The sequence below is a fragment of the Homarus americanus genome, unplaced genomic scaffold, assembly GCF_018991925.1.
Source record: "Homarus americanus isolate GMGI-L3 unplaced genomic scaffold, GMGI_Hamer_2.0 scaffold14833, whole genome shotgun sequence".
Taxonomy (NCBI): domain Eukaryota; kingdom Metazoa; phylum Arthropoda; class Malacostraca; order Decapoda; family Nephropidae; genus Homarus; species Homarus americanus.
In genome coordinates, this window is record NW_024753604.1 from 389577 (window position 1) to 415567 (window position 25991).

At 35.7% G+C, this 25991-nt stretch overlaps 1 protein-coding gene across 1 annotated transcript; it reads right to left on the reverse strand.

Moving 5' to 3' along the window:
* On the reverse strand, nucleotides 1–25991 carry LOC121855388 (prosaposin-like). The gene is made up of 19 exons (XM_042350280.1): nucleotides 25836–25991; nucleotides 21588–21669; nucleotides 21012–21159; nucleotides 19371–19571; nucleotides 18106–18258; nucleotides 16985–17126; nucleotides 15932–16083; nucleotides 15250–15417; nucleotides 14076–14259; nucleotides 13445–13578; nucleotides 11732–11866; nucleotides 11377–11514; nucleotides 10302–10470; nucleotides 8926–8994; nucleotides 7949–8061; nucleotides 5906–6083; nucleotides 3870–4030; nucleotides 3105–3296; nucleotides 1–1565 (listed from the first exon to the last, which is right to left on the reverse strand). The coding sequence occupies exons 1-19, from the start codon at nucleotides 25870–25872 to the stop codon at nucleotides 1512–1514; spliced, it is 2610 nt and encodes an 869-aa protein (XP_042206214.1). The 5' UTR covers nucleotides 25873–25991; the 3' UTR covers nucleotides 1–1511.

A 25991-nucleotide genomic window follows, 5' to 3' on the forward strand; every position in this document is an offset into this window, starting at 1 on the left:
TAATATGTGGCCTTTATTATGTAAATACAATAATACATAACAAAAACCATGGACAATGTATTACAAACCAACTCTATATATGCATTATTCACTGCAAAAGGTTTTCAAATTTGTCTCTACAGTATATAGAACTTTTATTCAAAGAAAATAATGGAAAAGTACAGTAATGCAACTATGTATTCAGAAGTAAATCAAAATCTTACATTACACATGTAGCAAAAACACAAAACTATGTTGCTATGAACACTAACGACAAAATTTCCCATACTGTATCTAAATATTATCAGTGAGTTATATATATATATATATATATATATATATATATATATATATATATATATATATATATATATATATATATATATATATATATATATATATATATATATATATATATATATATATATATATATATATATATATATATATATATATAGCAATAATAGTATAACTAGAATACAATTATAATAAAAAATTTCTTCACTAACAAGCTTAACGGCTATACCTGATATACTGTAATGCACCAATGTATTTTTAGCAATGATCACAGGTCGTTCTTTGTCTAGTTCATGTTATATTTTTATATTTCACAATAAAGTAAATTTCTCGATCAATAATCTTTAAGTAGACATGTTCCACAATTATTACAATCCTTCAATATCAAAATAAAAACAAACTGAAAATATAATTGATGAAAAAAAAGGTGCTGATTTTATCCCTCTTTAGTAAAATGTACATCAAACAATTCCTCACACATAGACCACTGTTCATAAAACTTTGAAAGAATTATAATGCTAATGAATCAAATAAACCAGTAAATCTTCTCTACAGCAGCTAGATATAGAGCTGAAGATCCAAACAACTTCACCAAAAGGAGAGCATTACTATTGGTACAAAATTAGTCTAGTAACCAACCATTAAATTGTTTCTTAGAAAATATCCTGTGATAAGAAACTAATTAACAGGGCTGTCTTACACTTGCAATTGCTTATACTGTATCAGTGTGAGAAATAACTATCAATGCTGAGGAATACAAAATGTTTAAAGTAGGGTGAAACAAATAAAATCCAAGAAACAATCTCCAAATATCATTTGTAAACTATTGCTATGAGAGAGAATGAAGATATAGTTCAATGATATTATCAAGACTCAAAATTGAAACATGTCAATCAAATTTAGTTTGTACAGGATATATGATTTGATACCTGAAAAAAAAAAAATATTCACAAGACAAAGTTTCACTCTATTTATCATGAGTTGTTTGGAGGGTATTACATCAAGCTAAAGGGGTTCAATCACAGACTATTTATCAAATTGCACAGCCAATTGACTATAACCTATCAGCCTCAGGGTTCTCCCAACAGTGCACATTGCAGCTCTTCATCTGTCTGGTGTCTTCTTCATTAGTCAACGTTTACATTAAGATCTGCCAAGGCAATCATCTCCTCACAGTCTCGTATAGTTGGTAAGACATATGAGGGTAAATTATACCTAAACCCCATACAGCACATCTAAATCAGAGGAGTGACTCCCTTCCACACTGATGTCTGACAGTGTTCTGTTGCCTGCAAGAATAAAAATAAATTTAATCATAAAGTCTCTATGTACACAACACTATTCCTTTAAAAATAAGTAAAGAATTTTCGAAGATAAATTTGAATGAAGTCTCATTATTTAATTGACAAAAAGAGGACCTATAAACCTTGCCGCTTGTCTTAACTTAAGCCCGCTTCACACACACTCAAATTTTGCTCATTTGTCTACAGGAACAATATTTGCTGCCAGATTTCCATAGAGCCTGCTTACCATAGAGAAAGAGCTGCTGTCTATTGGCCTTCTGTACCCCACTCAAACATTTTTAAGGTCATTACTTTTTTCAGTTCCCTTCTATGTGCACTTCATGCTATTTATCTTCAACATAACGTTTTCCCCAGTCCACTTTTTCTGAACAAGCTTGTCATATGCAGCTGGTTCTTTTCACTGTTTCTGTAATCCTTACTTTTATTTTCCAGAATGATGGCTCATGGGTAAATTTTTATGACTTCTAAAAACTATTCTTTGGAAAAGTTAGTAAATCACTCATGGTTATAATGCTGTTATAGTGGAAAATGACATATGGTAGGGACAAACTACAGTATGCCCTACAGAAGTTGCCAGTGTTCAATTTATGTTATAATATATTGATCTAGATTTTCTAAATAAAAGCCAAGTGTGTCTTTTTAATTTCTAATTTTCAATACTTGTAGTATGTAGTATTAATGAATATCAGAGATACATGGCAATGGAGGTTAAAAGACAAAGTAGGAAATTAAAGAAAAATGGGAGATTTTTAATTCATTATCTTTAATGTGTTTGATCTCAATTAACTCTGTTTTGATTTATTCAGAATAATTATAAAAATCATTCACTGTCACAAGATGTTAACCCTTAGGCCCCGGGTGACTTTCCAGAACGTCCACCTATTTTCCTGCCATTTTTGTATTTTTTAAGTTTTCTATTTCTCGATTTATCCCCGCAAGGGGGTTACTGCCAGCAGCACCCTAACCTGGGGCTTAAGGGTTAATACTGCTTACAACTTAAGTGATATAAACTAGCCTAGACACATTCCATTTGGTCTGCACAAGTCAAGTTTGTGCAAACATCTATTTTGGTAATGCTCGACTTTGCAGACATACCAAATGGTTTGCACAATCTACAAACCTCCCCTACACACAATTTTGTTTGTGCTGACAAGTATGAGCAAAAGTCTGAGCATGTGTAGCAGGCTTTAATGTCACATGACTATTTTTTCCTGTGCTAACATAGTATCCAATTGGAAGAGGGAACCAATTACCCGACTAGTTTATCTTTGGAAGGCAGAATTCTTGGTAATTATAACTGCATATATCATAAAACGTCTTACATATTTCACACGCTTTAGTAATTTGCCAAACAGAATTTGGAATCGTAAGAATATGACTACAGCCTAGAGCTTAAAAGTGTGAACAGCACTACATTACCTTCATTCCCAGCTCCTTGCTCAGAAAGATAAACTTTCATGCAGAGTGTATAAAAGAAATATTGAACTAATTAAGGTCTCAAAACAGTTGCACATGATTACTCACCTCACAAGCAGTTGCATGTATCTGAGTTTGGCACCAATATGATGGACCCCAAGTACACTTGTCACCTCCTAGAAGCTGTTGAGATGAACTCTTAGGGCAGAAACTTATTCCTTGACAAACTTTTTGAGGATCGCCAAGCTCCGCAAGTAGGTTCACCAGGTACGGGCCGTAAACTTCAATAATGTTACGACACTGAGAAGTTTAAAAACATTATTATAGCATCACCATCCCGAGATGCTTAAGAAATATTGATCTGTCAAAGGGCTACCTTATAGCCTCACTATCCATATTAAGCATAAAGGAACACACTGTACTATACCTGTATTATATTGTACTTAAATACAGTACTAACAAATGCGGCACTAAAAATAAAACCCTGCCAATCAGCAAAATCTGTGAAATGACACTAGTGTAAAATTAATTAAAGAAAACCAAAAGTTACAGTATGACAAATAACAGATGTCATACTACAGGTACTGTAAATTGATTTCTGGGAAGGAGGTTGTGCTGCTGGTGGGTGATGCTGGCTGTGAGAAGCAACAAGAAAATATAGTACTAGGTTTGAGGTCTTGCTGAGAAAGAGGCAAAGCAAAGCAGAATACAATATACTGTATTTTTTTTAAAACGGTAATCTTGCTGAATGATAATTTATGATTAGAAAAACTGTGTATATGCTCAGTTCTGATCACCCTGCAATAAGATGGAAAAGGCTTGGGGATATTTGTTTATCGAAGCAACTGAAAAATTACAATCTTTTTTATTTACCTGTTCTTTGGCACTGTGTGGGAAAAGTCTGCATATTTCTTCCAGAAGGGTATCAATGGTGATGGTAGCCTGCCCATCCCTCAGCTTCTCATCAACATAACTCACTATACCTCGACATATCTGGCACTTGTCCAAGTGCATATTCACCATTGCTCTCACACCTACAGAGAAAAAGAAAAATTAATTACTTAATAGGATTCAAAGTTACAATGGTTAACTTTTAAATTAAATCCCCCAAAATTCATAAACAATAAAAAGAACCTTTTTGATGCACAGGTACTCCCCGACTTACGACGGGATTAGGGACCGACATCCAGGTTGTAAGTCGAAATGGTCGAGTCAGAAATGCCGAAATAACACATAGAAAATCGAAAATTTGGGTCTCTTTTTCTTCTCAGCACCACAAAACACTCGCTTTTAAGCTTGCCAGCCATTTTAAAGTGAATTACAGATGAAAATTTTGTCTGTGTACTGACTTTGGGACTCAAAAATACGTAATTTGACCACATTTTGGTACGACTGAGGCGGTCGTAAATGCAGGTGGACGCAAGTCGAGTCGGTCGTAAGTCGGGGACTACCTGTACACTGCCATTATATTTAAAGTTATATTACACCAGAAGCAAACACCAGTAGGCCTGAAAATTGTATTGCCTTAAATTGTTTTGGGTTTTTTATATGTGAGTATGACTGTCAATCCCCTTGAATTTTTTATTTAATTTGATTTATAAATTCAAAAAACCATACCAAATTCATTGGAAGGAGTAACACACAACTCCCACTCATTTACCTTTACTATATTTTTCTTTTTCTTAGGACTGTTCAGCAAAATCAGGAAGCAGGGTCCCTATTTAAGTACTTTTTAATGGTTACTCAAAAGGCAGGTAAAAAAAATTGGGGCACATCCAATAATGTTTAACTCTAAGCAAAACTTTGTCAATACAGTACTCTCACTATCCAAACTCCCTCATAGCTCTCAACAGGATTTCCGATCTTTAAATGTCACACTGCGCATCCTTCACCTCACCATTCTCATTTCAACTTGCTTAAGCCTGAGTGTGTCATCCTCATTAGCTGCCCATGTTTCACTGTCATACAACATCATACTTCTCACACCAGTTGTATATTTATATATGTATATATATACAGTCCCCCCAAAAAAGTATCATTAGATTTTCCGTCGCTACAATTTGAAACGCTAGACGAAATGCTTAGATATGATCCCCAGTGCATCATCATAAGCCTGTTCACCATATCAGCAACAGCTAGAGATGAGGGTAGGATTGGGAGAAGCAGCTGTCCTTGTATGGCATAATGTATAAGTACAGTACTTCAATATAACAAGAAGTCCATTAAGCTATACAGTATTAATGTAATGTTCGAAAACATATACTGTACAGTATACGCATTCACGCCCAAAGGTCGTGGATGTAGAACTACCAACTGTTGAGAAACAGGTTGAGTATCATTGGTCAGAAAGGCTCGAATTACATCGACCCCGTGGCTAACGATATTTTTTGGGGGGACTGTACATCTTTCCTTTCACATTTGATGATTCTACCCCAATTACAGTAAACCCCCCATAATTCGAAATAGGGGCTCTAGCCCTTACGAAATATGATATTATTGGGGCTTTACTATACAACTTTTTTCAAGGACTTCTGTCTCCTACCATTCACTGCAACTTTTCTATTCTGTTTTCTTTTGGCCCTTAATATCACTGGTTTCTAAGAGATTCCATTTGTGGGTGATTTTGGTTTCTTTACATACATCATCTGCTTAGTTGCTTCTGACACATCTCTTCTTATATTCCCATAACTGTGACAATAATTGTTACTAATAAGTTTTCATCTTCATTGGCCTTTTGGGCATCTGACCCTAGAAATGCCCCCAAAATCTCTCTGTATTGCTTGCAGGAGAGAATAACCATCTTGCTAGCTAGAATAACTGGATCTCTTGAGCTTTTTTCCCCCTAAGACCTTCCATTTACCCGAGATTCTATTGTATATTGTTAATCATACCCAAATTAAATACTCCACCTGTAAATGAAGGAGCTTTGCAGAGTTTAATTTCTTGGCACACAACTTTGGGATCAAGATCATGAACTAGAAGCTTGATGATGGCATCACCATACTCTTCTACAAATCCGATGCAATCGTCCTGAAGTGTCCCTGGGAGGTGGGCACATACGAAGTCTACAACCTCGATGATTTCATTCTACGGAAAAGAAAAATTACAACCTCTTGATAATTGTGAGTAATACAATCACTATTTCACTAATTTTCATGTCAAATTTTTTCGATTTTTGTTTTCTCGTTTCAGAAAGTGAAACACTGATTTACTTAATATAAAATGCTACTTAAACTACATAAATCTATCATAAGGAATAGGAGTTTATGAACTTAAGGATTCTAGGTACAAAGGGCAGAAAATAAAATGGCAGGGCAGTGATGTGATCAAGGAACACCTAGAAGATAAAGGATATCATTTAAACATTCTTTATTTGAGAGTAAGAAGCTTTTACAACTGCAGTGTCAATATAATTAAAGGGCTAAATAATCTACCTAGTAACCTAACTAGTCTCTCCTATAGATCTCATCATTCAACTTTTGTTTTATTCCTAACCATAAAAAAGACTAATCCAAAAGTTCCTTGAGTTTTATGCAGTATTTCAATAGAACAACACTTACTTCACATCTTCCACATACTAACATATAGGAAGGAATCTTTTTCTTACTGAAAACTTTTATTGTCTAAATTTTTCCTATCTAAAGATATATCAATATCTGATACAAAAGGAGCTGTAATAAAATGCAATATTACATCACAAATACAATCAAGCAATACTCAAGACATATTTTGTTCACCCAGCAATGCGCAATTTTTTGTTATACTAACTACAGAATAAGTACATCTGTAACTTACTCTGCCGTGGTTATGCTGTAAAAAATATAAGAAAATTTTTAATTAATTATAAAGGGAAATAACTAATACTGTATATAAATGCAAATAACGTAAGAAACCAGTCAACTCAGTGGTGGTCAGCAATGGGTAACACACACATTCTATGTTATGATTTGCATTAGAATGTTTAAACACTCCTAAAAGAATCAAACCAATAACATCAAAATCAGAAAGTTTTAGAAGAATAACTGGAGGCATTATGTTCATAAGCTTTGATGCCTCTCTGGATGGATTAGCAACGTTTCAAATCACCAAGGTATTCGTGGCACTTCCACAAATAGTGATCTGAATTGATTGTTTATCAGACCACAGCTTACAGCCCAGAGAAATAAAACACATATAACAGTAAGTAGATGCCCACGTGGTAGCCCACATAAGTTGATACACACTACAGAGACAGTAAGACCTGACCCAGGAGAGGTCACGGACAAGGTATCCGAGTTAACCCGGCGTTATGACCGTGTTACTCAAGAAGCTACCCCTCAGCCAGCACACTTGTCACCTGCCCAGACACACCCAGATTAGTGACGACACCTTCCAGCTGGAGATCGTCAATATATAAATAGGGCCGGCAGCTCCCTTCAAAAACATTAGCATTCGGATCATCATTGTAACAGGGAAGGAGCCGACAGCTCCTCCCCAGCACCGAGTCTCCAGCTAGCAGAGTCTCCCACAGGAGACATAGTCCAGCACTCTCTTCAACAGCACATGCTGGGCCTCCCTCAGGTCACACGTGAGTCTTTGTCAGAGCGATCCAAGGACGAGTTATTTACAGAGGGAAGTGTATCCATTTCATGTTTGTGTCCGAGAGTCAGTGTCTAGTAACTTCGATATATTGATCTATTACTGTGTCCATGCCATTCAGTTAATTAATAAATAGTTGTATTGAAAGTGGTGTTTAGAAGATTTCCCCTACGAATACAATACCAAGTTGAAAGTAATGAATCGGCCACGCTACCAAACTTCCTCTCTTTACAATCCTACAACTAAATAACTTCTACCTTTACTTTCTACTCAAGATCCCCCTCATTACAGATCACACAAATATTAAAGCGCTTACTGTATGAAAATAACTTCCTGATGAACATTGAAATTACAGAACAATGCAAAATACAAACCTCTGTAACATTGTCTTCCAGAATCTGGTCCAGTTGTAACATAGCAAATTCACAAAGTACACAGGCAGCAGACTGGAACATCTCTGGTTTCTCCACGTCATTACTTTCTGCATCTGAAAAGTATATGAACATACAGTACTGACTCGCAAACAATCATTCACAATGCAGCAGACTGGACAAAGGAGGCAATTTTTCACTCTTGCAAGCCTTTTCCTGCAATAATAATGCAAAGTGGCTGGAATCAAGAACAAACGTCTATTATTAACTCTCCTTCATTCACTTTCTTCATTAATTTATTTTTGCTGTGAGATGTGTGATCTGCTATGGTATTCACCTTCCATAATAAAGCCCCAGATATCAATCTAGTTTACTCCCGTCTCTTCACACATAAAGCACAATATCATTTGTAGGTATATGCACTAGTAGTCTAAAAGCCATGAGTTGGCAATAGCAATCAAAACTGGGCCTCAGATTTGGGTAGGAAAATCTTAAATTTCAAAGGGAATCAAAGATGTATGCATGACTTTAATTGGATTATTCATGCTTAAATATTTTCCTTCGTGGTTTTTATTTTTCTCAATTATTCACTTAATGTCGAAAATGCTATCATTCTTTAGGTTATAAAATTAATGCAGTTATTACCCATGTAATGTAGTACAGTACTGTAATTGTAATCACTATTCATTACTGATGGTATTGCAAACATTGTTTGCTTAAACTTTAATGCATAGATTGCAATATATTATTACGCATTTAATATAGTAACTACAATCAGCATCCATTAATGTAGAGACTGTAATCATTATTTAATTAATGTTGTGTATTTGTGCAATTCTGGTATGGTCCACCTGTAATGAAACACTACTGCTGAGTTCTTCCCAGTGGATATACAGCAAGAGTAATCTTTGAAGCAGTAGCTGTATTTGAATAGAAGTAATTTTTCTGAAACTATAAATACAGGAACTCCCCAAACTTACCTCTAGAGTGAGAGGCCACAAACATGCGAGAAACTGGAAGCTGGTGAGAACTATTCAGTCTGGGCAGTTCTGCAAATAAAAGTTTCTTGTACAGTATAAGACTAGTTTTTTTTATGATAGTTGCTACGGTATGTAAGAATATACCTAGATAAGATCTCTCTTACTCACTGCAGGGGCAACATGTTGACAGGAGCCTGTGAGGGCACTCATAATCAACAGCAGTCAATAAGTCCATTACACATCCATATATAAATTGCATAAAATACCAATAACAATCATCTAAACATTAGTAACTCATACTTTTATTTATTAATCGTCTTTGAAATTTTATTCCGTGCAATATTGGCTCTGGTAAAACACTCCCAAAAGTTCATAGTCATTACACAACCCTAAAAATTTACAGAAAATTTATTCACTCTTCCATTCTTGTTCCCCACCATCAGTAGAGCAATTGACAATGACATTGTGTCCATCCTTTTATCCCTGTACTGTATATGTCCAGCCAATATTCAACCATTAAACATTATGAATACAGTGATATCTCCGTTAGTTGGAACAATTGCTGCAGAGCATTTCCGGTAATGAGAGATTTCCGGGTAACGAGACGACTCTCTCAAAGCCGGAAAAAAAATCCCCCATCCCCGGAATTTTCTGTGTACCGTAATGGAAAAATTTTCTCCGAAGTTCCAGAAATTGCCCATAACATCATCTCTCGAACCCAGAAAAAATCCCGTATCCCCGGAATTTTCCAGGTAATGTTAAATTTTGCTCGGAATTTCCAGAAAATATGCTTGATTTTCATCTCCCAAACCCGGAAAAACACTCCCCATCCCTGGAATTTCCCGAGTACCGGGAAATTTTTCTCAGAATTTCCGGACAATTCTGAGAAAATTTCAATTCCAGCTATCAGAGAGTTCCGGGTTTGAGGGATTCTGGCTAATGGAGATATTACTGTACAGTACTGTGACTCAACACAAGGTGAGGATATGAGCAAGTAAGTGTGGATATTTATACCTATTGTTTTGGGCCTGATCTGTTGTTTTCTACACTTGAATAATATTGCATCTGTTACTTTTCCCTGTGCCTTGAGGTTTCTGTACCATTGATCCACACCCAGTCTATAGAGGATTAAAATTAATATAATAGACCAACAGACGGATGGATGGATAGAACTTGAACCTCAAAATTGACATATTTATTAAAGGTTTCCTGGTGATTTTTAACCCTCTTCAATCTTGTACTGGTTGTGAGTGTTCACAGCAACCTTACTGTGATTATTTTTAATGTTAGCTTGACTCAGAATTTTTTCTTACGTAAGTTCATCCAGGGTAACCGAGGTAAAGCAATATATTAGAGAAGTGATACACATCACTGACCTTTGGGTTTACAGAGTCCAAGCTGAATGCACACTTGATCTGGAGTTAGATCATCAATCAACATTTGGATGATCTGTTCTGAGTATGTATCAACAAATGTCTTGCAATCCACAGTAACAGATTTGGGCAGCATACCACACAGCTTGTCAAGGGCATTACGGATGTTTTCCTGAAAAACAAAGTAAATAAACACCTGATATCGTTACTTAATTAAAATGAGCTTCAACTATTATATACTAAAATGTGAATTTTACATAAGGTAGATGACCCTAAGCATTATCTGTTCCATATACTGTACTCAGCATATCTCATGTGTGAGACTAACAATTAAAGTCTTTTCCCAATTTTGTAAAGAGGTTCCTTACCCTAAATGAATCCCAAAACATCCATCACATCTGTGATTTAAGAGTACCTATATAACTTACCAAGTTAAGAATTAGAATGATCAAATTTCACAAAATTCTCGTACATTAAAACCCCCATAACTCAGCATCCGATAAGTACTGTACTAATAATTTCCTGTTATACCACAAGGAGTTACATCCAGGGATTACTGTATATCTTGGTTAAAATAATGAGAAGCATACAAAACAGTTTTTATCACAAACCAATGTTGTTTATTTAATGAGGAAAAAAGCAGGAATCCCAAACTTTCATATTCTATAATGCTTTCTACCTTTATGAAATAAAAACACAAAGTATGATAAGCAAAATGTTCTTATTAAAACTATTCAAACAGGAATCATCCTGCCTTAGACCAAAGATATTTCAAACAAACTGTTTTGAACTGATGGAAGACGTATGACAGGAAATATACATTGTGGCAGAGAGTTCCAGACAGCTTGTCCAAGGTATAAATCACTTTTGGTCAGCAGAGGATAGTCAAAAATGGAATTCCAATAAAAACTATAATGACTAATAACTTGAGCAATGATCAAATTTAATATACCCTGAAAAAAAAAGTTGATCATGTTTAAAAGATATTTCTCCATGCATAGCCATTTGTTTGATATAAGCTGCACTTATCCCAGAAATTACAGCAAAGTACTCCACACAGACAAATTTAGTTTCTTACCTCTGTCTTATCATCTTTCAAAAATTCCTCCAACGTTGTCATAGCATACTCGCACATAACACAGGATACGTCCTCACCCTGGGATGATGCTACTTGGGTTTCTGTAACTGCCGGGCACAGGTGGAGCATGGGGCAAATCTGACAAGGAAAAAACATAGGTTTTTAAAATCAATCCAAATGTGCATTTAAACTGCTAAATTAATTAGTTAAAATTTCCAAGTCCACTTCTTAAAGGGGCATGATGATACAAAAGTTAATCAAATATTAAAACAAAAACTGATTATATTATGAATTTGTGTAATTATTATGCGAGATAACACTAAATACATAAAAGTAATTTTCAATGCTTCCTCACCTGTGAGGGATCAATCTCCTGGGCAAGCAGCTCAATGACCTGGTCCCCATAAGCCTCAACATAGTCATCACACTCTTCAGCAATAGTACGAGGCATCATGTCACAAAGCTTCTCTACTGCTTCTTCAATGTCTTCCTGTATGTATGATTTTATTTAATAATTGTATACGATTTTTATTTGTTCCTAATGCATCTCTGGTATCTATTAGCATTACCATAATGTGAATAATATTGCAACTAAAAACAAAAAACAAAGCTATTGACATTAATTATATTATTCCTACTAAACACTTTTGAACTTGAACCAGAATTAACCTACTTTTACAATTTGCTGCATAAAATTAAATAATAAAACAATTGACCATAAGAACATGCTTAAACTAATCTCTAAAACAACAGTTCTCTCTTCTTCCATTGATGCTTTTCTTATCATAATGCAATTAACTAATACAGTAGTACAGTAATAATAAAAAAAATAATATAAGTAACGATAAAAATATAAAAACATCAATGCTATTACAGTTTGTCAATAAGATTACAGTACAGTATACAGATAGTCCCCGACTTACGACCTACTCTACTTACGTCCACCCGCACTTACGACCTGCCTGAGTCGTACCAAAATTTGGTCAAATTATGTATTTTTGAGTTCCAAAGTCAGTACACAGACAAAATTTTCATCTGTAATTCACTTTAAAATGGCTGGCAAGCTTATGGTTAAAGCATTTTCTATTTGTTATTTAAGCATTTCCAACTTACGACCATTTCGACTTACGACCTGGATGTCGGTCCCTAACCCCGTCGTAAGTCGGGGAGTACCTGTAGAGACCAGCAAAGCCAGGACCCCAAGACAGCTACATAATGAATCGTCTGCCACCAAAATGTGCAAAGGCCAAGTGTATGCAAAAATATTAATAAATAAATAAATAAAATAAATAATAAATAAAATTAATAATAAATGAATAAATAAAAACATTAAAAAGGAACCATCATGCATTCAATGATAATCAATTTGTGCACAGTATTTTGTTTATTTCTCTGATACTTTTGTTAAGAGTAAATCAATGAGCACAGAAACCTAAAAGAAAGAGCAGAAATAGCAGGGGTGAATAGCAACTGCCAAAAAATGAGCAGAAATACCAAATAAAATAACTAGCAACACTCCACAAAATGACTTTGCAATATCTGATGAGCTACATGTTCTACTCAAATCCTAGTACACATACTGTACCATTCACCCAATCCTAACTTTTACCTTTATTTCATATAGTTTCATCAGCCTTTACTTGGCATATTTTCTCATTTGAGGTGAAATATGGATACCAATAGATTCCCCTAACTTTTTAATTACCAGGCAATCCTCATACCTTCAGTCACTGCAGAGCTAACACAACTACAGGTGAGAGGTACTGCCAAAGTAATGTCGAGTACATCTGACTGAGAAGAGTGGATGGATACAAAGGAAGACTGAAGGTAAGGTGAAAGTACAGTACTATATAAAGTGAAGACGATTATGTGCCAGGGTAAATGGAATGATAACTTAGCAAATATACACGGTTCCAATTTTAGCAGTTGGGAAAGTCATAAGAGAGATGGATTAAAATCATCAAAAGTAGAATGGAAACAACCATATTGTTGTTTTTATTAAGGACTTACAGAAACACTTTGTCACTTGCCTCAAATGCCTTGCCATTGTCTACCTGATAATACTTACACGGGTGTCCTTCTGTTCGAGCATGTTCTGGAGGAAGTGAAGAGCAAATTCACACATGACGCACTTGTTATCCCCTACGCGACCCTTGCCGAGGGCAGCACCAACCATGCCGTTTGTACCAACAGGCGAGACATCTGTATTTTCGATGGGATAAACAAAAGAAAACAATGACAAGAAACTGAAGAATCTACTCATTCCTCTGGCATACTAAATTGGTTCCACACTCAATCTTTAATTTTATCAGAATGCATTTAGATAAACCCTTAAACTTTCCTCAATAATTACATTAACATTTTATCCATCCAAGGACCCTGACCCTACTTTAATTTCAATTTCTCAAACTTCCTTAATCTATCAAAACTCCCCCACAAATCTGTTATTCTTCACTTGCCTCTAGTACAATTTCTATTAATGCACTAATGGAAATCAAGGACTTTAAAGCTGAATTAATAAGAGGAAACACTGGTCTGCCCTGGACCAGCCAAACACTGTCTATTGCTTCCAATTTTTTTAAAGGAAATTCTCTCTCAAATTATTTTTTACCTACTCAATGTAAATTTAATAAAATGCCAATGCTTATATAGCAATGAGCAACAGTTCACAATACCATACAGAAAATAATAATAATTACCAATGCCTGCCTTTGTGAGCTTCACAAGTGGCAAATGTGAGTCTTGCTCAAAGTTGATAGCAGCAGCTTCATCACCACCAATCAGTCGATAACCTGGCTCAGCATTAACACTGACAGCAGGTGCCAGAAGAGTCTGGGGCATCACATTTGCTTGCCCAACATCGAACAAGGGCCATACAGCATGCTGCCAATGAGGAACCATACTGTGTGTTTAATTGCCCTGTTTTCTACAGTATCTAAAGGCAAGATGATAAAAATTTAATTTTAATAAGAAAGCCTAATTCTCCCCCCCCTCCCCCCAGACTAAGACAACAGTGCATAGTAGTGAATACTGTAATATGAAATGAAGATTTATTCCATACTTAGTTTAGTCTTCTTTCTCTATAACCCAATAGATATTGAACAAGTTTCACTCCCTTTCATACAAGATAAATCATCACAATAATACTCTTAGACCAGTAATTACTTAACTGGGAAGGCTCCCTCTATGCGAGAGAAAAGTTTTATGATGTGGGATGGTCTTCCACTAAATATCTTTGATGACAATACAGCAGAACCTCTCTAGGTCCTACCAACTGTTCAGCAAACATGTGGATTTTGGAAACTACTTTAGTCACTTATCATATGGGTGCAATGCAACCTTTGGACTGTAAATCCAAAATATCAAGATATATGCAATACAGTACAGAAAAACATCATCCACAGAGGTTATGTTCATGGAAAACATCACAGATGAAAATCATCATGATGGCGAATTTACAAATGGCAAAGCAAATGCCCGATTGGAAAAAGGAAGTTAGGTTACTCATTGACAAGATAATCCCCCTAACTTACCCCATACTTTAATCTACACTAAACATAACCTCAAATGTTAAAACATAGACAAATTTTCTTGACTGACAAGAATAAGCACATTACACAATGAATCATCTAGAATCTGTCACAAAGTCTGAACACCTCTAAAGTACAAATTCAAAATTCCCACCACAAGCACAATGTCAGTCTTCAAAAGTTCTTCTGTGGGGTAGTGCAGTAAATTTTAACAAATGAAGTTCTATCACACCCACCAACACTTCCAATCTCATCACTTTACAATATTTGTAAAGTATCCATTTACAATATTTGTACAGTAAATACTTCCTCATGCTCATGCTTGGTTTTCAAAAATACAAACCTCTACTGCAAACACTGAGGTGGCACCACAAAGCCCAATAGCCTCACAAATTTGTTTAGGGTGAATTTCAGACACCAAGAGATTGTACAGTGGGAGATAATACTCTTCCACAAGCGACAGGCAATTCTTGCTGAACCTGCCAGTTTGACGACACAGCCCTTCCAAAATCTGTAAGAAGATGAATACTTATTAACTGATTAAGAAACATTCATGTATATGACAGCTTGGTTGATTAAGTAGTTTAGAGAGACCTGATCTCCTAATTTTATACCATGTTCTCTGATTTTAACCTCTCATTTTTAGTGGTATTTTGAGTACCATGACTCACCCATATATCTCTTTGCTTCTCTCTTAATTTTCAATGAGATGAATAAAGGGGTACAGAAACTTACAAGATGATAAAGTGATGGTAGAGTGGTGCAAGACAAGTGTTGACAGGAACAGTAAAGATAACAGGAAGAGCCACATACAAACTTTGTATATACTGTATGTATTGTATTACGTATTCACATTGAGGATATTAGTCATTGTATCGCATATCCGGTTGGTATGATTTTGATTGCTGATTTGGAACTTGCTCTTTCAGTAAGTACAGTGGGAGTCCTTAGACACTCTTAGTAGCTTAAGAAAATTTACTTTTCATAATATTTCTGATACAAAATACTGTACAGGTATATCTCACCTCTTTGAATTCTTGTTCAGTGGTGTTTGCAATCAAATAATCCCGCCAGTGCTGCACTATTGCCTCACAGAAATCACACGCTTCATCACCACTATGCTTCAGAGCAGGTCTCTGGTAGAAGTCACTTTGGTGCATTCTCTGCTCACACATTTCTGGATGAAAAAGATAAGATATTATCTGGAGTTATTATCATGAGAAATTAATTCCTTGCTTTCCACAAACAAAATGTTCTGTAAACACTAAGTAGGGTACAGTAGAAACTTTGAAACCTAGCAATCAATTACAGTACTATTTTGCCACATTTGATTATCGAGAAATTCAATCATGATCAGATGTCTGACAAGGAATACAGGAATTTAAATTCACCAAACACTGGGTTTCCACAGCACCGATGAGAAACGGAAATACATATTATATAGTATGTGCTTACTTTAACCCTTAAGCCCTGGGTTAGGGTGCTGCTGGCAGTAATATAATTCCAATGTGAATGTTTAAGACCTCAATTTATTTATTTTATTTTATTTTAACAGAGATTAGCCCACCAAGATACAGGTCACCGACCTACATCAGGGCCTGGGAGGCGTAAAAAAAAGAAAATGAACCAAACGTAAATACAGAAACGGAAAAATTTAAATATATCAAGAGTGAGAAACGATATATATTTTATGTCAAAGAAAAAGCAACAATTGTGTGTAAATGAGGCAGAAAGTCCGATAAGCAACCTGGGAACTTTGTCACAATTTTTGTGAGGACATATAGCAGCAGGGTCTACCATTAGACAACACATTATGCTTCAAATATCTTGCCAAGCGGTAGTACCTCTGTTTGATAACTGCCTAATACCTACTAAATTACTGATGTTTATTTTCTTTTATTATGTACTTCAACAAGCTTACACAACTGAGCAACAATTACTCACACGTCACACACCGCACAGCATAATACAACAAAGGCGAACCTCTACATACGATGGTTCTGTACAAATTAATAAATATTCAAATATTTACAATACAGTAATTCTAAAAAAAAAAAGTCAACTGAAAACATTCTTACCAACTAGGTCACAGAAATCATCTGGGGTGAGCTGCTCACTGAGGAAATCATAGATGGTATCAAGATTGCCTTCTACCAGGGCCATGCAGGCATCAGAGATGGAGCCAAGCTTGCCACATACGGCAAATAGTCGATCCATCAGCTAAAGATTGAGAGAAAAGATAAATAATTTCCTTTACAGATTCTAGTATCATGAAATATGATAAATCCCTACAAAACCTAATACTGTACTGTATACTAATGCTTTGTTTAAAGTCATAATCAAACAAAGGAAAATCGTCTTAATAAATGAAGCATGTGCATCTCGCCATTTAAAATCCACAAGATGGTAAAGTAATTACGGACATGAGTGTGATGAATTAACAAACACTTTGCTAATAACCCTTGGGTTTTCATTAAGATTGAGGAAGCCAAATTGGATTCATAACAGGTATGGTTGGTATCTGGGGGCAAAATAATACCGTATACCAAACATTTATTGTAAATATCCAACCAAGCCTGTTGTTATCCATCTAAAATCCATATTCTGTAGAACTAAAATTCTTCCATTTACTCCTCATTCTTCCTTCCTTTGTTGTCTTAATTCCACTCACTTCATTTTTTCTTTAATATCCTGACACATTTATGCGCCTTTGCTTCATGCGTGTGACGACTGTTTCATTTATCCGATATGGATATAAGTGGACAGTGTCTCTAAAAACATACATAAAATACAGTTTTAATGCTGGGTCTTCAACACTTTCAATATACTGATACAATTTGCAGCCAAGTCATCTGGAAAGCTCTACAGATGTATCTTCTTACGATATAGGAATTCAGTCATGATATCAAGATGAAAAATGGAAGGAAAATTTGATGAGGTATTGTGTAATACCATGGGAGCAGTTTCTACAGCCACTTCATACTCTACACTGATTGCCTACATACTGCTGTGATAAGGAAGAGGCCCTAATAAAGTATATTTATGAAAATAATATTGACCGTAACATACTGTATAGGAGGACAATGTAAACCTGTATGATGATTTTAATAAATGAATGAATAAACATCTATATCTACCAGCACCTGACTTAATATGAACTAAAGCTAAAGATGATTTGCTGCTTAGTTTTCTGTCTTACCTCAGAACGAGAATGAGTCTTCACTAAGCGGATGGTGCGAGTAATGAAGTCTTTGCAAGCTTCACAATCGCCGGGCTGTGGGTCCTGCACACTTCCATTGGTTACAACTGGGCGCAACGGCACAATTTCATTGGATATGTCTGGATGACTCGCCTGCCAGTACAGCAAGTGGGACATGAATAGTAGGTCATGATAATATTATAATTAACAATAAAAGTAGAGAGAGAGATAATTGTACAAAAAAAAATGAACATCAACATGCAGTACTGAACATAACAATCTTGCACATTTCTTACTTCTTGTTCCCAATTGCAGTCCAATTTTTCAGTCTATCTACTAATGCCAATCAACATCACCCCCCTCACTAAAATAGTTCCTTTGCTATTTTTTATTTCTTTACTCTGGACTTTGAGGTCATTAATCCCTTTTGCACAATGATTAACTTAACATGTGGTTATACTCATAATGCCCTTCAATTAAGTACATAATGAGTATTATTGAGCAGGTTGGTATTAAAAGAACAAAATATTAGTTCTTGTACAATAATGTCTTTCAAGTGATTCACTGATAAAGAGGAAAATAATTAGATCATAATTTAGTTTATTGTGTGTTAAATAATACACTGTACCCATTTTGATCAGATTATGGAGTCATTGAAGTAGTAGGCAGCTATCAAACAGGGAGGTACTACCGCCTGGGAAGATATTGGAAGCATCATGTGTTGTCTAATGGTAGACCCTGCTGCTATATGGCATCACAAAAATTGTGACCAAGTCCCAGGTTACTGATTTGACTTTTTGCCTCATTTACACACAATTGCAGGTCTCAATTGCTTTTCTTACTTGACAACACAACATAACATAGTTTCTCACTATTGATTTTTTTCATTTTTGTATTTCTTTATAGTTCTTTATTATTATTATTATTGTTATCATCATTATTTTATTTTACTTATTATAAATTTTAATTTCTAGAAAAAATTATAAAATTTTTGCCCCCCAGGCCCCGATGTGGGTCAGTGACCTGTGCCCAGGTTGGCTAATCCTCGTAATAAAAAAGAAAAAAAAGATGAAAATGACAAGAATTGCCGAAATCACTGCTTATTCCCACCCATGTCTACACTCCCATTTCCACAGCATTTTGACAAGTAACCTTCCAAATCCTCTAGGCATGCAAGCGTCTATCAATTTACAAGGTCAATCTCAAAATTCATCTCATTATTTTACTCAGCTCCTTTACTGCAAATTACAGTTATTTCACTCTACCTGGTATTGCTGCAGCAACCTGTCAACCCTGATTGAGTTGCAAAGGCCAGCAGTAGCACATACAACTTGAGGATTCATCTCTGAGGCCAAAGTATCAATCAGCTCAGGAATGAAGTCATTTGCCAGATGGACACACTCATCTGACACCACCTTGATTGGTATCAGGCGGCAAGCTCCATCAAGCACTTCTCGAATTTCCTCCTGTGTGTAGACAAAACAAAAATATTAATATAAAATGAAGTAACCAATGACAAATATGATAGTACAGGGAAACATTGGCAGACAACCTTAAAGCACATCCAAAACCATGAAGAAAATAAAAGAAAGCACAGGAAGCCAAAAAAGGCAGGGCTTGTTGTTACCTACACTTAGAAGTCATCTCTTAACTAAGTAGCTTGTGACAATCCTACAGACTGATGCAATACACACTGTATGAAATAAAAATAACTTTTAGGCAACTTCACAAAAGTTGATTCTCTAGCTATGAAATCTGCTTAGCTTAAAAGCAAACAATGTACAGTAAGCACTATTTCTGTAAGTCACCATAAATATGAAAACAGTGTTACACAAGATATGTCCTCCACCAGTGTCTACTAATTGTTTAATTTTCCTCATAACAGAGGACAAACAACTACTATGCAGCACTTTTTTAACCCCCTGTGTACAGGCTCCTCTCTGTGCTGAGTAAAATTGTCTGGTTTTAACTAAATAAAATATTAAAAGTGGCATCCCCATGGTGAAGGGGTCAATACCTCCCTCCAGTTTAACAAGTAGGAGACTAATTATGGAATTAGATTGTTCTGCACAGTGCACAGCTTTTAACTTAAAAGTGATAAGTGAATTATGAAAGATGTACTTAGGTATACTGTATACAGTATTTGTATCATTTCATAACTTTTTAGCTTCTTAGCGGCCAGTTGGTCTGTTCTTTTTAACTTTGATGACCTTTATTAGCCAGTGTCAGTACAGGAGGAAACCGGAGTACCCAGAAAAAACTGTGATGTTTGGTAGGTACACTGGATAACACCCTTTTCACATCTGTCCCAGGATGGTAATTGAGTCCAGGACAATAGGGAGATGTGTGCATTGCTTCTGTACCACATTTATAAAATGAACTGTTAAAATAAATGGGTTCAATCACAAATGTCTGGTGTCTACCCAGGTCCCCCAGTTGAAATTGCCTAGGATGATTTATTCCCCAATCATGGATCATTGGGAAAGATGCCATAACTCCACCTAAATTTGATGGAATAGAATCATCTTGGCATTTGCATATCACTATCCACATGCAGTATATAAATTTTGCCATGTTTTGAGAAAATGACACGAACTAATTTTACAAACTTATGACAACACATGGAAAGACACGATTAGATAAAGACATATTTGGTACTCCTACACACAAACACATCAATTGCTATATAGTATCCCCCTAACCAGGATTGGGTAATAAAAGTGGAGACAACCATTCCTTTCAAAGTAAAGTTGATCAATGATCCACTCACAATACTGTACAGTACTGTACTACTGTATACTCTTTATAAAAATAATTGCTAAGAGTCTAAACTGAGAATCAAACTGATTTCACAAATAAAATTTAAAAAGTTTGATACCATTTCAGACATTATTACTGTACAGTACCTGTGTTTCTTGGCTGAGAAGCTGGTCTCTTGCCTCTTTAACCATGTTCTTACAGATGGTACATATGTCATCATTGTCTTCAGGCAGAGTCTGCTTCTCCCACACTGTCTGGATGCAGTGTGTAACAGCATTACATTCCTTTGCATTGCTGAAATTATAAATTATCAGCCTCAATTTATTGCAAAGGTGAATAGTAAAAAAGGTTTAAATAGCTTTTCTTTTTTCTTTTATTTTTATTATTTCTTACAGAAACTTATCACTTACCAACGTATTTCACTACCTGAAAAACGGAAACTTACAAACATAACTTGATAATTAAAGGGAGGAAACCCTAGGGCTAGAAGTTTGAAGCAGTGCTTTAAAAATAGTTTGCTATTTAAAATGATCCATCTGATCAGTGCAACCTGCCACGAGAACATGTCATATCCATAGCCATTGCAGAAATTGGCTGGGGATGTTTCAGTGAAAGCATTGCACAGGTCCCCATCTAATGACCTGTAGGCTATAAATATATTGTAGTTACATATCTGACTAAGGGAAAAAATTTCATATTACTGAAAAAAGTGGAAAACTTACTAGAGTGAGTCACACCAGTAAGCAGGACCGTAAGTACATTTCTTAGTTCCTACCAGTGAACCTTCTCCTGACAGCACACAAACTGCGAAGGAAAAAAATTAACAATAAAAAAAAATTAACAATAAGATAAGACGACTCTGGACACCTACAAAATAAACCTATCTTTTCTCTTGACAAACACATACACTACAGTCTACAGTACAGGTTTTTATAATATTTTCACACAGGAAATAAGAAACTTAATGAGTCATCTCTAGTAAATACATACAGAGTGCTATTGCGAGTCCACATTTGGTTACAATCCTTTACAGTATCGGTTCAGAACTAATATATACTATACATGAATACCAACATCACCCCCATTTTCCAGAGACTTTCCATGGTTGTTTAGCCATAATTACCTGATGGCAGTTCTCCAAATAGCTTAGTCTCTTGCAGCCTCTCTCATCAGGTTCTTATATCTCTGAAGCAATGCTCTCATCCGTACTCTCCCACATGCCCAAACCATCTCAGTCTACCTCTTTACAAAGACTCACCAATACTCTCATTAGCACAGTTCGTCATTCACTGATTTTACTATAATCAGATTCAAGACGGCGTGGTAACAGTGCAGCAGCAATACGGCAATGCCGGAACAGAGGACAAACATCTCGATAGAAATATATAGTTCATATGCTGACAGCGGTTATATTTTAGTGTACAGTACTGTATTTTGTTCTACATCTTTTAATGAGTAAGATGCTAATTGTAGCTCACAACTGTGTGACGTCAATCACAAACAGTGCTATACCCAACCACCAGCTTAGTTCTGGATATGGTTTCCTATCTTTCAACAACACATGGCAATAGTTTACAACAGCACGTTATTATGAAGCAATTTAGGAAAAAACATTTAAAGAAGAAATCTTGTTTCTTAACTATCAAAATCAATAAAATTTAGAGGAATTGCAACTTTCCAAAAGTTGTTTTTCTATACAGTACAGTAGTAGCTATTTCGGTTAATATTCATCCATTGGCTGTCCGCAGGTTCGCGCTATGTTTACCCGAGGTTATACTCCTCACTTTAGAGTCCGTTATCTTCTCCTTACCTCCTCCTCCTCCTCCTTGTAGGTTAGGTTAGGTTAGGTTGGTTCCCTTGGTATGAGAATCGTTTTTTTTTTTGTGTGTGTGTGTGTGTGTGTGTTTTGCTCAAATTTGACCTCCATTTTTTTTCTTCAAATTAGCAGTTTCTGTTAAAATGAAAAAGTTAATGTTTTACAAAAATCACTAATTTGCAAAAGAAATGAAGGTCAGATGTGAGTAAATCTCACCAAAGAGCGTAAAAAAAATACTATTGTCGAACCAAATCCTGAGGACAGCCAATGGACGAATATTTACCACTATTTCTTAAGAGAAAGTTCTGCAGAGAAGTCGTTGCTGCCGCAATGTTTTATTTTATGGTGAAGCAGTTGATGTGCTTGCTAGTGAAGAAATCTTACTATTAAGCAACCTTCCCAGGGAACTTTTCTAATGAACAGTTAGTAAGAAAACCACACCATAAACAACTTATATTACCTAAAATAATGCATTCTCATCCTATGATAGATATGTTAGGTTAGGTCAGGACTGGTTTGTTCGTTGGCCTCATCTTCAATAAATCTTTGGTGGTAGATGGTTATTCATGGGTACGAGGAGACTCTCTTCAGGTATTGCAGCGCTATGCCAGACAAAATCGGCAAACTAATACAGCAATATGAAAACTGGCATAAAACCTCATTAACTGCAGGTTTTGTACTGCATATATCTATTAATTTAAAAAAATATATAACTATAATGTACAATAATGTTCAAAAGTTTGTTGCTGGTTTTACACATGTAAAGAATGGAAGCATTATTGTCTCCAAGATGTTTGTCTTTTAACACCTGCATAGCAGCACATTCACAAAGGTTTTTCTTCATGATAAAAAGCTAAGAAAATCAAAAGTAAGAAAATTGCCATTTGTCCAAACTGTTGTCGATATTCATAAGAAACAAATTTTCTTCAATAATTCTTTTACCAAAGTGGCTCATAAGTAACATGTGATGTTATAAATTATCATCCATCACATTATACATCCATCTCACCATTGGCATTTCTATGTCATCCTCTTTACCTGCCCATGTTTCTATGCCATACAATATCACTCCTCCCCGGTGCTGGACAACTCATACTCAAGCAAATCGTACCCATCAAAACATGTCAAGTCGTACCCAATTACAAGATAACTTATACCCAATTTACGAGACAGTTCGTACCCATATACTGTATATACAGTACAGTGCTGTATATATAAAGCATGGACAAATTTCTGACAGCATGACAATGAAGGAGATCACACAACACCTCACCACCACAAAGATACTTTGCTATTCTAAAAACACTATTAAATAGCACATCTAAAGCACTATTAAATAGCACATCTAAAGCACTATTAAATTTTAACAGCTTTAGATACAAATGTGCAGCAGAAAACCACACAGGGGAATAATACAACAGGGGTAATACAAAACTATGAAAGCACATAGCTAAAATTGCCAAATCCCCAAACAATCTATGGCTTGTGAATAATCACCAATTCCTGTAAAGCTCTTGCTACTAAAATCACTAATAAAAAATCAACTATGATTTAAGGTCAACATTGAAAATCCATCAATCTAAGATTTGTATAATTCACACGAGCATCACAATCACCAGACTGGTTTTAATACTGATTTGTTTACAAAAAACTGGAGCTGGAAAATAAATGTTTTTATGCATGTCTAGACTCCTCTATGTCTATATTTTGTTGACTTATGACTATCTTAAATGTTTACATCGCCCAGTTTATAAATTGGAACTGCCAAATCTATTAGCCCAAAATCTGTAAATTGCAATAAAGTTAATCTACACTACAGAGTGTGAAATATGTACTTCAAGTGCAATGTTTGTGTGATGGAATAAGATACTTATGTAATGAGATGCAACCATTTTAAAGCAGTGCATTACATTTCACTGCACTTTCCTACAAGATTAACATAATCTTTTTTGTAATTATAGATGAAGCTAAAATTTTATATAACTCCTCCAAACTGTGTTAAATTCTGTTTTTTTTAAATAAGGGGGCTCCCTTGTCTGAGGGGGCCCAGGGCACTTGCCCCGTGCCCCTCCCTTAATCCGGCCCTGAATAGTTCATAATAAGCTATAATAACACTGTGACAGCAGCTACCTATGCATGGTATATTTACTAATAGGTATGGATTATCTCTTGAATTGGGTGCAAGTAATCTTGCGTACGAGTTATCTTACGAGTTAGGTACGAGTTAACTTTGAATCCGATTTATCTTGGGTATGAGTTGTCTTGGGTACAAGCTGACCCTAACACACTCTTCCCCATGGTGGTTCATATACTTTTCGTTTCAAGCAAAGTCTCACCATCAATAGAGATAAGTTTCCTAAACTTCTTCCAGCCACCCTTGCAACTGTACTGGCTTCAGCACCACCTCCAGCACTGATCATGTTATCCAGGTAGCAGAACTCATTGGCAGTCCATTACCTGCACATACAGTGCACTTAGTCAGCATCATCCTGCAGTCTGCCATTACACCTCTAGTGCATCTAAAATACAACAGATGCAATTCCTCCACCTGATTTGGTTTTTCTTGAGGTCTGCAGTTATTTTTTTTCTCTCTAGAGATTTTTTGTGAGGTTGCTGGTCAACCCAGACCACTATCAAAGTGTTACTAAAGTGATAAAACTAAAGTTTCTTAAGGTTTCCTACTGTGCTGGTTAACCAGGACCCAAGACTCTTCAAAAAGTTTCCTGAAGTTGCTGGTTAAACAGGACCAGTTCAAGAGCATTATTATTGGTTCTTATTGAATACATAGTGTTGTATACTAGTAGCACAGGCCCTTCCAAAAATTTTACTATTCTTTTATCACTGGCTTTGGGCAAAAATATCCACTGCAAAACATAAAACACCAAGCTTCCGAGTGTCCTTACTGGAGCTTTATAGCAACCAACGTGATAACCCATTTCCATGACATAAAATATAGTTATCTTTTTATCAGTTGCATTGAGATCAACGTTAAGAAGTGTGGTGTGGGCCAACAACCTTTACCTTTCGGTGCAGTACATCCCAAAGTCTGACCATTGCTACTCAGCACAGGAGGGGGGGGGGTCCATGTAAGCTATTGTCATTTGATATAAAGCAACTAGCAAATGTCTAAACTTGTATTTAAATTTAATCTTACCTGCTACCACAGTTATGAAAACCAACAGTCCTCGCATGGTGGTGATGTGTGAATGACGCAGCAGCCACAAAGCTAAGTACGACCACAGACCCACTTGTCATGTGATGTTTACACTAACACCAGCCAACTTCACCCGGCTGTTGTTGTTGCCACACC